The 14,584-nt window shown below is 44.8% G+C and overlaps 1 protein-coding gene across 2 annotated transcripts in view; it reads right to left on the bottom strand.

The window, feature by feature from the left end:
* Positions 1–14,584, bottom strand: part of LOC110522748 (plexin-B2-like) — a 237,112-nt gene that overhangs the window by 34,461 nt on the left and 188,067 nt on the right. For both annotated transcript variants that reach the window (XM_036968738.1, XM_036968737.1), the window contains exons 3-9: positions 7,789–8,936; positions 7,339–7,527; positions 6,416–6,541; positions 5,995–6,095; positions 2,777–2,903; positions 2,275–2,431; positions 269–380 (exon numbers count right to left, since the gene is read on the bottom strand). In XM_036968738.1, the coding sequence (XP_036824633.1) occupies positions 269–380; positions 2,275–2,431; positions 2,777–2,903; positions 5,995–6,095; positions 6,416–6,541; positions 7,339–7,527; positions 7,789–8,934 (1,958 nt within the window). In that variant the 5' untranslated portion in view covers positions 8,935–8,936. The remainder of the gene's footprint in view (positions 1–268; positions 381–2,274; positions 2,432–2,776; positions 2,904–5,994; positions 6,096–6,415; positions 6,542–7,338; positions 7,528–7,788; positions 8,937–14,584) is intronic.

Here is a 14,584-nt window from a genome sequence, read left to right as displayed (position 1 = left end):
AGAGAGTACAGTAGCAGAGTACAGTAGGAGAGTACAGTAGGAGAGTACAGTCCAGAGAGTACAGTCCAGAGAGAACAGTAGGAGAGTACAGTAGGAGAGTACAGTGGGAGAGTACAGTCCAGAGAGTACAGTAGGAGAGTACAGTAGGAGTACAGTGGGAGAGTACAGTCCAGAGAGTACAGTAGCAGAGTACAGTAGGAGAGTACAGTAGGAAAGTACAGTCCAGAGAGTACAGTCCAGAGTATAGTAGGAGGGCTAGTTAACTCACGGTGTGCTCTCTGCTTTCCTCACAGTGGCTGAACAGTTGTAGAAATTGAACTCCCTGGTGGCCAGCTCCACTGACTCGTTCACAAAGATCTTAATGGGCACCGCCACAAAATCTACAGGCACAGAGAGGAACAGGGTGAATGAGTGTCATTGTGATTGGTGACGATACAGGTTGTAGTGAATGTAACATACAGTGCCTTGCGAAAGTATTCGGCCCCCTTGAACTTTGCGACCTTTTGCCACATTTCACATTTATTTTTTTGTGAAGAATCAACAACAAGTGGGACACAATCATGAAGTGGAACGACATTTATTGGATATTTAAAACTTTTTTAACAAATCAAAAACTGAAAAATTGGGCGTGCAAAATTATTCAGCCCCCTTAAGTTAATACTTTGTAGCGCCACCTTTTGCTGCGATTACAGCTGTAAGTCGCTTAGGGTATGTCTCTATCAGTTTTGCACATTGAGAGACTGAAATTTTTTCCCATTCCTCCTTGCAAAACAGCTCGAGCTCAGTGAGGTTGGATGGAGAGCATTTGTGAACAGCAGTTTTCAGTTCTTTCCACAGATTCTCGATTGGATTCAGGTCTGGACTTGGCCATTCTAACACCTGGATATGTTTATTTTTGAACCATTCCATTGTAGATTTTGCTTTATGTTTTGGATCATTGTCTTGTTGGAGGACAAATCTCCGTCCCAGTCTCAGGTCTTTTGCAGACTCCATCAGGTTTTCTTCCAGAATGGTCCTGTATTTGGCTCCATCCATCTTCCCATCAATTTTAACCATCTTCCCTGTCCCTGCTGAAGAAAAGCAGGCCCAAACCATGATGCTGCCACCACCATGTTTGACAGTGGGGATGGTGTGTCCAGGGTGATGGGCTGCGTTGCTTTTACGCCAAACATAACGTTTTGCATTGTTGCCAAAAAGTTCAATTTTGGTTTCATTTGACCAGAGCACCTTCTTCCACATGTTTGGTGTGTCTCCCAGGTGGCTTGTGGCAAACTTTAAACAAAAATTTGTATGGATATCTTTAAGAAATGGCTTTCTTCTTGCCACTCTTCCATAAAGGCCAGATTTGTGCAATATACAACTGATTGTTGTCCTATGGACAGAGTCTCCCACCTCAGCTGTAGATCTCTGCAGTTCATCCAGAGTGATCATGGGCCTCTTGGCTGCATCTCTGATCAGTCTTCTCCTTGTATGAGCTGAAAGTTTAGAGGGACGGCCAGGTCTTGGTAGATTTGCAGTGGTCTGATACTCCTTCCATTTCAATATTATCGCTTGCACAGTGCTCCTTGGGATGTTTAAAGCTTGGGAAATATTTTTGTATCCAAATCCGGCTTTAAACTTCTTCACAACAGTATCTCGGACCTGCCTGGTGTGTTCCTTGTTCTTCATGATGCTCTCTGCGCTTTTAACGGACCTCTGAGACTATCACAGTGCAGGTGCATTTATACGGAGACTTGATTACACACAGGTGGATTGTATTTATCATCATTAGTCATTTAGGTCAACATTGGATCATTCAGAGATCCTCACTGAACTTCTGGAGAGAGTTTGCTGCACTGAAAGTAAAGAGGCTGAATAATTTTGCACGCCCAATTTTTCAGTTTTTGATTTGTTAAAAAAGTTTGAAATATCCAATAAATGTCGTTCCACTTCATGATTGGGTCCCACTTGTTGTTGATTCTTCACAAAAAAATACAGTTTTATATCTTTATGTTTGAAGCCTGAAATGTGGCAAAAGGTCGCAAAGTTCAAGTGGGCCGAATACTTTCGCAAGGCACTGTATACCAAAAACAGCCTTCAAGGTCAATGAAACAAAGCAACAGAGTAGGGCCAGGAGTTTTTTCTTGACCACATGTCCTGACCAGGAACAACTCTGGGCTTTAAGAAGCTACAGCCTATAATTAGGGCTCAGAGTTTCTCTTGTTCAGGTCATGTAGTCAGGAACATCTCCTGGCCCTACTGCAGTGCCAGTGGAGACTGAGGGTGATGACCTACCCTGGTGTTCAGGTGTGGATGGTAAGGAGACAGGGTTGGGCAGGGCACAAGTGACCTGGCCAGAGGACATAGTGGCGTCACTCATATAGGAGGGGAACACACAGCACAGACGGTCTGCCTGCCCGAAGGAGGGGAGGGAGGGCACGTTGATCTCCACCTAAGAGAGAGAGAGAGAGAGAGAGAGAGAGAGATGGAGAGGCATCGAGAGAGGGAGGAGAGAAAAGAGAGAGAAAGAGAGAGAGAATGAGAGAGTCAGGAAGCAAGAAAAATAGAAAAAGAGAGAGATAATGAATGAGAGAGAGACAAAGAGATAGGGGAGGAGAGCAGAGTCAGAGGTGCTTTGAGCGCTAGCACATTCCGCAGTTTTAATAAGACAGTTTTCAGTTTTCTGAGCAGGATCAATAGAGTGCATATTGTCTCAGAGCAGAGGGTCACTGATTCTTATTATTTCTTATCAAGGAGGGAGATTACTGCCGTTGCCAGAACCCGTGCAGTACACTACCTGCTGGGTCTTTTTGCAGCTGAGGTTGGGTGGGTTGAAGGACACGATCTTCACACACTGCTGCTTGGGGCTCCACAACCAGCCGTTCTTCTCCTCCGCTCGCTGGCAATCAGACCTCCTGGTACACCTGGAGAACACCAACACCCATCAGCCACTGCTCTCTGTCCATTTTGTCCGTTACACATTCATTCCTGTCTCATAGTGACCTCTTAATAACAGTCATTTCCTGTCATTAAAATACCTCACATTTGAGTTTTATCGGTTAACGTACTGAACAGTATTGTAGAAATAACAGTCAATAGCACAGCGCAGCTCTCCTTATATGGCTCTAACAAAAATACTCTGCTCTCTCAGTGCCACAGAAATGAAGAAGTAAAGCAGAAACACTATGAAGGGCCCAGGTTGTTGAAACAGAGCAGATCAATCAAATCAGATCAAATGTTATTGGTCATGTACACATATTTAGCAGATGTTATCGCAGGTGCAGCGAAATGCTTAAGTTTCTAGCTCCAACAGTGCAGTATACCTAACAATACAAAACAGTACACACAAATCCCCATACATTTAAAGAAAGAAATTAAGAAATATCAGAACGAGTCTGGAATATAAATATACAGTATATATATACATGTATATAAGGGTGTGTGTAGACAATCTGGACAGGATATGAAAGATGTGTCCAGCAATAGTTATATAGGATGAACCTTGACTAGAATACAGTATATACATATGAAGTGAGTAAAACAGTATGTAAACATTATTAAAGTGACCAGTGTTCAATGACTCTATTGTCATCCTGTTGCCCTGTTGGTGAGGTTTATGACCCCCATATAACCTTTCCCCCTTTTCTCTCTCCACTTGTCGTGGCGGAATCAGAATTATTTAGGTAACATTTATAAATAATATGTTTTATTATTATTATTGCATGCTTATGTGAGATATGTCATTAGAATGTCTATTTTTGGATAATACTGTTGGCCGGTTGCAGTTATCTGTTCTCTGTCAGGGTTCAGTTACTTGGGCCGCAGAGAGGGGAGAGGTCAAGCTTGTCTTCATATGTAAACATATATTTTAAACCATGTGAATGGATTGATTGAGGGGGAACCAATTATCTCTTGGCTCCACAATGTCTGTGTGCCAGTCACTGTGTCTCTGTGAGCCTGTCCAGAATGGGAGTGTCTAAAATGACAATTGATATATATCCTAATGTCTTGGTACTATGTTGTACCAAGAACGAGAAGTAGAACCTCGTTTTAGGAGAGCAAACTGAACGATAATTTATAGCTAATGCTGTCTGGCTATGGGATACTCCTCTCTCAAGTAAAGTCTTCCTTTGTAATGTTCCTAAGATCTGTTATTCGTCATGTGAGTTGAGATGGGTGTGTCTTGGCTATAAATGATACTAAGAACTGTTTTGTAAGCACTCTCAGAGAATTCATTTATTGACACTGAATTGATCTGAGAGTCACAGGGTTGTGATGGAGCTCATATAATTAAAGATGGACTTTATGATAACTCTGACTTGTGTGTGGTTTGCTCTCATGATTTGGTAAATACAGGAAATGTCCACTACATACTCTACAAAATGGTCTCTTGGAAAGCCCTTTGTTAACATAGAGAGAGTATGGTAACATTAAAAGGTTGGGAACGGAACAATATGTCAGTAAATACAAGAAGTTGAAATTGTCCATTGGTACTTTATTATTACTCATGATAGGATGACATAAATTGTATGTTGAAAAGTGAGAACTATGGTTGAGAACTATGAAGCACACCGTCTCTCCCACACTACAAAAGCCCGTTGACGAAAGTCAACCTTGTGTTCCCGATGACGTGAGGACTGATGTCCATACCTTTAAAAGGGCTAATATCAACTACAACCTAACGAAATTAACTTATGTTCCCGACGACGGGAGGACTAGTGTCCATACGTTTAAAAGGGCTAATTTCAACGTGGAGGTGACGATCGCCACGCTGGAAGGAAGAATTTTAACTACACCAGACAGAATATAGCATGAGCTGAGTACGGCAACTTGGTATGAACTTTGAACTCTTATTCACTAAAGAAGTGATACATCCTAGATGTTGAGTTATCAGCAGCAGCTGTAAACGTGCGTGGCCTAGGAAAGGACAATCTCTTCAGAACGACAGGATACTACAACATTTTCGTTCTACCACACACGCTTCTCAGGGTCCGATAGAGACCCAATCCTTTTGTTCTTAGTCTTCCCGCTCTTTCATTGAAACCCAACCCCCTTTCTTTGTGTAACCAGTCATCATATCAGTTTCGTCCACTAGGGACGTTTTCTTTTATGACATAATTAATAATCAATGTATGATCCATCCTGTGTATATGTAATTCTGTGTGATTATTTAGGTATTTAGTAAAATAATTTTAAAAAAAAATGTATACTGCTGATTCAGCTTGTTAACCAGGGTTTACCAAGAATTTTATGACGTTCAGATGAGGCTGAATAAGGTGACGATTAATAATTGACTGCTATTGATATAAAAGACCACCAGATCTTTAAGAGTCTATTCGGAAGACAACAGCGCTATAAACATTATTCCGTGGTGCCCCGACATCTAGTTAATTACATTTACATGATTAGTTTAATCAGGTAATATTAATTACAGAGAATTGATTTGATAAAATAGCATGTCATATATCATTTAATCCATAGTAAAGACATGACTCTATGTAAATAGGGCAGCAGTCTCTAAGGTGCAGGGTAGAATACCGGGTGGTAGCCGACAGGAACCGTGACTAAGGTTACGGGAAGGGTACTGAGTGGAGGCCACTAGTGGTGACTGTTTAACAGGCTGATGGCCTGGAAATAGAAGCTGTTTATCAGTCTCTCGGTTCCAGCTTTGAAGCACCTGTACTGTCTCCACCTTCTAGATGGTAGCAGGGTGAACCGGCCGTGGCTCGGGTGGCTGAGGTCTTTGATGATCTTAATGTCCTTCCTGTGACACCAGGTGCTGTAGATGCCCTGGAGGGCAGGCAGTGTGCACTCAGTAATGCGTTGGGCTGACCGCACCACCCTCTGGAGAGCCCTGCATTTGCGGACGGTGCAATTTCCGTACCAGGCGGTGATACAGACCGACAGGATATCATGATCTATCTAGCTCTGTTTAGAGGGACATGGCTCTGAGATATACGCTTATCTGGTTCCCTCCATAAAATGATTGGGAGTTTGTATAAAGTATTTTCTTACCTGCCCTCCAGAACACACCAGCCACAGTAGGGGTCCCATGGCGACACACAGGACTGGCAGTCTGTTTTCAGATGGCACGTCTGCACTGGCACCTTGGTGATCTACAGTAGTAATGCACAGACACAGTCCACACAAACAGTCCACACAAACAGCATTACAGTGGGACCTTAGAGATACAAACATGTCAGGACTGGAGGTTTATCGGAACACTGAAATGTCTGTAGCGTTGAAATTCACTTAACAATCTTGATGATCTATAGTAGCATGCAGTCAACAACACAAACAGTATCAAAATTACTTCCTCTTGCTGTAGTTAACACAGAGGGTCTTTCCCTTTCTCTCTCCACAGCAATAACAACAATGACTGACAAACAGAAGTACTGTCTGGAGGTCTGTACAGAACGCTAATGGAGGACTGTACCTTTTTCTCAGTGGTGATATACAGGTGGCTGTGGCTAGTGTCAAAGAAGAGTTTTTTGTTGACGCGTTTCCCTGTGGTGTCCCCTGGCACTTGACTGTACACCTCTGGGTTGGCAGTCAGATGAACCTGCCAGGCAGAACCAGACAAACAACTCAACACAGAACACTAAACACACACTAGGCTCCTTCTCAACACATGCTAGGCTCCTTCTCAACACATGGTAGGCTCCTTCTCAACACACGCTAGGCTCCTTCTCAACACATGCTAGGCTCCTTCTCAACACACGCTAGGCTCCTTCTCAACACACGCTAGGCTCCTTCTCAACACACGCTAGGCTCCTTCTCAACACATGCTAGGCTCCTTCTCAACACACGCTAGGCTCCTTCTCAACACATGCTAGGCTCCTTCTCAACACACGCTAGACTCCTTCTCAACACACGCTAGGCTCCTTCTCAACATATGCTAGGCTCCTTCTCAACACACGCTAGGCTCTTGCAATGGAGCACAACACAGATAACAAAATAATCTGTCTACCAACAACTCTCTCTATCATTGCATCCTCTCCTAGCCCCTTACCTTGTACACTTCCCCTTACCGTCTACTCTTCCCCTAGCCCCTTAACTTGTACACTGCCCCTAGCCCCTTACCTTGTACACTTCCCCTTACCGTCTACTCTTCCCCTAGCCCCTTAACTTGTACACTGCCCCTAGTCCCTTACCTTGTACACTTCCCCTTACCGTCTACTCTTCCCCTAGCCCCTTAACTTGTACACTGCCCCTAGCCCCTTAACTTGTACACTGCCCCTAGCCCCTTAACTTGTACACTGCCCCTAGCCCCTTACCTTGTACACTTTCCCTAGACATTACCTTGCACACCTCCAAAAACCACCCACTCCCACACATTCCATTCCACCCTCTCCTTACCTTGTACACCTCTCCCAGGCTGTTCCCCAGGAAGGCGATAGTGTGGTCATTCTCCACAGCGATGGCCACAGCGGTCAGCAGGCCCCTCCTGATGATGACCGCCTTCGCCTGCTGGGCAAACTCTGGCTTACTGGCCAGTGGAGAGGGAAGGAAGTCCGCCCCACACTTATAGTTGTTCAGAGTGTCTTTCTGCAGAGGGAGAGAGATTTAAGAGATAAGAGAACTACTATATCCCTTAAATCAATCTATCTTTTCAAGGAGAGGAGAGATATAGCCAGCAGGATCCCTTCAGACAAAAAAAAAAAAAAAAAAAATGGAAACAAAGGGCTTGAAAACCAAAGGTGTCATATATTTGCATTATTGATTAAAAGGGAAATTCTTTTAAAATCACTGACTCTGTTTCTTCTGTCTCTGTCCTTTGAAGTGGATGATAAAGGCTAAGCTACTTACGTCGATATGGGAGGTGCAGAACTCGTCTGTCTTGTAGGAGTAGGGGATGTCCACAGCTGGGATGCCTGCGATCTTGCCCGAGTCGCTGTAGCAGGCACTGATTATGTCCACCAGCCTCTCATTGATGGTGTTTAGAGGGTACATGCATAGGGCCGAATCGGCGCCGTCGTCATCCGGGCTGGCCACCATGAACAGCACCTTGTGCCAGGCGAGGACCTTACCATACTGACCCGACTCTGTCATCCCCCGGGCCAGCTCTTTACCTGGGGATGCCACATAGGCTGCCTGCACCTTGTTGTACCTGTTCCCCGGGCCACAGTTGAGCTGCAGCTCTGTGTAAGAGTAGTAGTGAGGGTCGTCCTCACACAGTCGAGACACAAAGGTGAAGTTCTTGTTATCGGTGCTTCCCATGGTCCTGGAGAACAGGAAGTAGACAAAGCCCTCCTCCTTGAAGGCGTGGCGGAAGTCATGCAGGTACTTGGGCACGAAGGGTGTTGCCTGCACGGTGGACGCCTCGATGATGCTCTCGAATACCACCCAGTCGCGGTAGTCCTGGAGGATGCGCGTGCTGATGAGTTTGGAGCTGTCCAGGCTGCCGTAGCCCTTTCCCACCAGAAACACATTAAAGGTGTTGCCGTCTTTATTAATGTATGTAGACATGACGGCCACCACGGCTACACCGTCCTCTATGCTAGCCACATAAGTCCTCTCCCCCTTAGAGTCACTGTAGTACAGTTGCTGCTCCACGTTGCTCAGGTTGAGGAGGGAACAGATACCCCGGTAGCGGGACCCACAGACGATCAGTGAGCCGTTGGATGGGTGCACCAGCAGCAGCTTGTTGACATTAGGGCTGGGCTTGGTGTCCTGGCAGTACGGAGTGGAGACAGGCGGGGTGCAGGTGCGGGCATCCTCCTTGGGGCCAGTCACGGTGCGGGCCTCTTCACGCAGCGCCTCATCCAGCTGGTAGATGGTGTTGACGGCACCCAGGTAGACGCGCCCGCTGCGGGGGTCCTGAACCACGTTGTTGATGGGCGTTATGGAGGAGAAGTCCAGGAGCGCCTCCTCCTGCAGCTGGTTCCCGGCTGCAGACAGGCATAACAGGAGGAGACAGAGGAGAAGAAGAGCGGCCTGGACCCAGCTTGTCATCTCTTGAGAAGAGAGGAGAGAGAGGAGAGGATTAGGGGTGATGCACACTATATTGCTTGAAATGTTGTGATGGTGTCACCTAAGACATCACATGGGAGCAGCACAACAGTGAGTGGACATTCCCCTTTTCTCTATGTAGAGGTGTTTCATCGTGACACAAAAACACTACAGTGAATACTACAGTAAAGTCTCCAAAAACACAGTGAATCGCTGAGAGGTTGTTTTTTTTAACATAATGTTTTCGCCAAAGTTTCCGGTTATCAAAAAGAGCTTCTGGACATCAGTACAGCGATCACTAACCTTGATTTGGATGAAGAATACTACTTCAATGACTCAGACATACTGCTCGCCCGGGACCAGGCTCTAATCCCGACACTCGGAAGAGGAAAAGACGGCGAGGCACCCTGATGAAACTACGATATACAGGACGACGTGGGGGCAGCCTGATGAAACTACGATATACAGGACGACGTGGGGGCAGCCTGATGAAACTACGATATACAGGACGACGTGGGGGCAGCCTGATGAAACTACGATATACAGGACGACGTGGGGGCAGCCTGATGAAACTACGATATACAGGCCGAAGTGGGGGCAGCCTGATGAAACTACGATATACAGGACGACGTGGGGGCAGCCTGATGAAACTACGATATACAGGACGACGTGGGGGCAGCCTGATGAAACTACGATATACAGGACGACGTGGGGGCAGCCTGATGAAACTACGATATACAGGACAACGTGGGGGCAGCCTGATGAAACTACGATATACAGGACGACGTGGGGGCAGCCTGATGAAACTACGATATACAGGACAACGTGGGGGCAGCCTGATGAAACTACGATATACAGGACGACGTGGGGGCAGCCTGATGAAACTACGATATACAGGACGACGTGGGGGCAGCCTGATAAAACGACGATATACAGGACGACGTGGGGGCAGCCTGATGAAACTACGATATACAGGACGACGTGGGGGCAGCCTGGTGAAACTACGATATACAGGACGACGTGGGGGCAGCCTGATAAAACTACGATATACAGGACGACGTGGGGGCAGCCTGATGAAACTACGATATACAGGACGACGTGGGGGCAGCCTGATGAAACTATGATATACAGGCCGACGTGGGGGCAGCCTGATAAAACTACGATATACAGGACGACGTGGGGGCAGCCTGATGAAACTACGATATACAGGACGACGTGGGGGCAGCCTGATGAAACTATGATATACAGGCCGACGTGGGGGCAGCCTGATGAAACTACGACGACGAGTACATAAACCACCTCTACCCTCTGTTCTACTGGCAAATGTACAATCACTGGAGAACAAACTAGACAAGCTAGGTTCATGCCTATTCTATCAACGAGGCCTGAAAAACTGTAATATCCTATGCTTCACAGAGTCGTGGCGGAACAACGACATTGTTAATATAAATGTAGCTGGTTTTTCTATGCATCAGCAGGATAGAACGGAATTGTCTCATAAACTCAAGGGTTTGGGCGTGTGTATCTTTGTTAACAACAGCTTGTGCGTGATCTCTAATATTAAGGTGGTCTCGAGGTTCTGCTCACCTGAGTTAAAATACCTCATGATGAGCTGCAGACCATACTATTTACCAAGATAGTTTTCATCTATATTTTTCGAAGCTGTTTATTTACCACCACAAACACGATGCTGGCACTAAGACTACACTCAACAACATATATAGGGACATTAACCTACAACAAAATGCTCAGCCAGAGCCTGTTTTAAAAAAACTGTTTTACCTTATTTTTACCAGCATGTCACCTGTGCAAAAAATAAACTCTAGATTATCTTTAATACACACAAATAAACACATACAAAGCTCTTTCTCACCCTCCCATTTGGCAAATCTGACATTAACTCTTTCCTCCGGATTCCTGCCTACAAGCAAAAAGTCAAACAGGAGGTACCAGTGACATGCTCAAATCGGATGTGGTCCAATGAAGCGATGCTAAGATTCAGAACTGTCTTGCTAGCACAGACTGGAATATGTCCCACAATTCATCTGATGGCATTGAGGAGTATACCACATCAGTCACCAGCTTCATTAAAAAGTACATCGACGACTTCGTCGTCCACACAGTGACCGTGCGTATATATCCCAACCAGAAGCCATGGATTACAGGCAACATCCGCACTGAGCTAAAAGCTAGAGCTGCCACTTTGTAGAGGTGGGACACTAACCCAGATGCCAAATGCCTTCTATGCTCGCTTCGAGGCAAGCAACACTGAACCATGCGTGAGAGCACAAACTGTGATCACTCTCTCCGTAGCCAATATGAGAAAGACCTTTAAACAGGTTAACATTCACACGGACGCAGGGCCAGACGGATTACTAGGAAGTGTACTCAGAGCATGCTCTGACCAGCTGGCAAGTGTCTTCCCTGACATTTTCAACCTCTCCCTGACCCAGTCTGTAATACCTTCATGTATAAAGCAGAGAACCATAGTCCCTGTGCCCAAAGACGCCAAGGTAACCTGTCTAAATGACTATCGCCCCGAAGCACTTATATCTGTAGCCACAAAATGCTTTGAAAGGCTGGAAGGCTGGTCATGGCTAACGTCAACACCAGCATCCCAGACACCCTGGACCCACTCCAATTCACATACCACATAAACAGATCTACAGATGACGCAATCTCTATTGCACTCCACACTGGCCTATTCCACTTGGACAAAAATAACACCTACGTGAGAATGCTGTTCATTGACTACAGCTCAACGTTCAACGCCACTATGTGACAAATAACATTTGATTTTATAGTATTTTTACCATGTTATACTATAGAATTGTTTTCATGTGGGTAACCAAGTTTAACAAAGATGCTTTATTGTTAGATTTGATTGAATCTCAAAGCCGTACTTTGAAACTGAACAATGGCAGTCTGTCGACAGATCTTGGCAAACATTCATCATGTTCTTTCTCTTCTCCTTTTAGCAAGAGGAAATACAATATGTTCAGTAAGCCGGTTACTTTGTTTAGTGGGGGAATAAGATCACACAGCGTCCTTTGATACACAAAAACAGCCACCCACTTGCAAACAGCAGGAGGCAAACGGCATCCTCCTCCCTCGCTGCTGATTCCCCCCTACCCGTGGTTACAGTTTTTTTTACAATTGCTAACAAGCGTTTACCTATACTTAAGATGCTTATTCTAAACTCTTAACATAGCCATAGCAACACACAATTAGCCAAATAGAAAAACTCTTCATTTCAATAATGCAAATAAACTTTCTCTATATACATTAACTATCAAAACACGGCAAACCCGACTCAATATCTAATCATTCTGTCAAAACACTAGCACATGTTTTCTATCCAAGAGTAACGTATAGTCAATCATAGCACAACAACTTTCAAAATACTAACAGTTGATGGCATTACAAAAACTGTATTACTTTTCATGTTTCAGTTCTACCTGCAGACAATAGACAAAATTAAATCCATTGTTTTTTATAATTCAGTTTCCTTTTACTGTAAACCACTCTACATGTTTTGTTTGAGTGTCAAATGTGTGCATTTTTGGCAACATACTATCTAAAAGTCAATGAGTCATCTGTACAATGTACAGTAGAAAAAATAGTAAGTGACAGAACTGCCGCAGTAAAAGCTTTATTAGCAACATGAAGTTGCTGCCATTGATCAACAACACATCCAACATACATGGCCTTTGGTTCAACAACACATCCAACATACATGGCCTTTGGTTCAAACACATCCAACATACATGGCCTTTGGTTCAACAACACATCCAACATACATGGCCTTTGGTTCAACAACACATCCAACATACATGTCCTTTGGTTCAACAACACATCCAACACACATGGCATTTGGTTCAACAACACATCCAACATACATGGCATTTGGTTCAACAACACATCCAACACACATGGCCTTTGGTTCAACAACACATCCCACATACATGGCCTTTGGTTCAAAAAAACATCCAACATACATGGCCTTTGGTTCAACAACACATCCAACACACATGGCCTTTGGTTAAACAACACATCCAACATACATGGCCTTTGGTTCAACAACACATCCAACATACATGGCCTTTGGTTCAACAACACATCCAACACACATGACCTTTGGTTCAACAACACATCCAATATACATGGGCTTTGGTTCAACAACACATCCAACATACATGGCCTTTGGTTAAACAACACATCCCACATACATGACCTTTGGTTCAACAACACATCCAACACACATGGCCTTTGGTTCAACAACACATCCAACACACATGGCCTTTGGTTAAACAACACATCCAACATACATGGCCTTTGGTTCAACAACACATCCAACACACATGGCCTTTGGTTCAACAACACATCTAACACACATGACCTTTGGTTCAACAACACATCCAACATACATGGCCCTTGGTTCAACAACACATCCGACATACATGGCCTTTGGTTCAACAACACATCCAACATACATGGCCTTTGGTTCAACAACACATCTAACATACATGGCCTTTGGTTCCACAACACCTCCAACATACATGACCTTTGGTTCCACAACACCTCCAACATACATGACCTTTGGTTCAACAACACCTCCAACATACATGGCCTTTGGTTCAACAACACCTCCAACATACATGGCCTTTGGTTCAACAACACCTCCAACATACATGGCCTTTGGTTCAACAACACCTCCAACATACATGACCTTTGGTTCAACAACACCTCCAACATACATGACCTTTGGTTCAACAACACCTCCAACATACATGACCTTTGGTTCAACAACACCTCCAACATACATGGCCTTTGGTTCAACAACACCTCCAACATACATGACCTTTGGTTCAACAACACCTCCAACATACATGACCTTTGGTTCAACAACACCTCCAACATACATGGCCTTTGGGTCAACAACACCTCCAACATACATGACCTTTGGTTCAACAACACCTCCAACATACATGACCAATCCTACAATGGCATGTTCTCGGTCTTCACTGAGGAGCTTTCCTCTTCCCCCAGAGGGAGAAAGACGTTGTGTCCTTTAGAGGAACAAAAATACAACATATGTATTTGCATTGGGACTGGTGGCCTATAGTTACTATGGGACATAGCAACAGTAATGATAGAAGAAGCCCTTGTGAAATGCATTACTTACCTGTTGGTTTGTTAAAAATTCCAGATAATGGAAGCCACGGTTGACCGTCTGAGATGAGGCTGGACTCTTTGACTAGCCTCTCAGTGATAGACTATGGTATTAGGCTGGACTCTTTGACCAGCCTCTCTCAGTGATAGACCATGGTATTGGACTGGACTCTTTGACCAGCCTCTCTCAGTGATAGACCATGGTATTAAGCTGGACTCCTTGACCAGCCTCTCTCAGTGATAGATCATGGTATTAGGCTGGACTCTTTGACCAGCCTCTCTCAGTGATAGACCATGGTATTAGGCTGGACTCTTTGACCAGCCTCTCTCAGTGATAGACCATGGTATTAGGCTGGACTCTTTGACTAGCCTCTCAGTGATAGACTATGGTATTAGGCTGGACTCTTTGACCAGCCTCTCTCAGTGATAGACCATGGTATTAGGCTGGACTCTTTGACCAGCCTCTCTCAGTGATAGACCA

Source organism: Oncorhynchus mykiss, chromosome 30 (assembly GCF_013265735.2).
Source record: "Oncorhynchus mykiss isolate Arlee chromosome 30, USDA_OmykA_1.1, whole genome shotgun sequence".
Lineage (NCBI taxonomy): Eukaryota > Metazoa > Chordata > Actinopteri > Salmoniformes > Salmonidae > Oncorhynchus > Oncorhynchus mykiss.
This window is presented reverse-complemented; position numbering and strand designations above follow the sequence as displayed.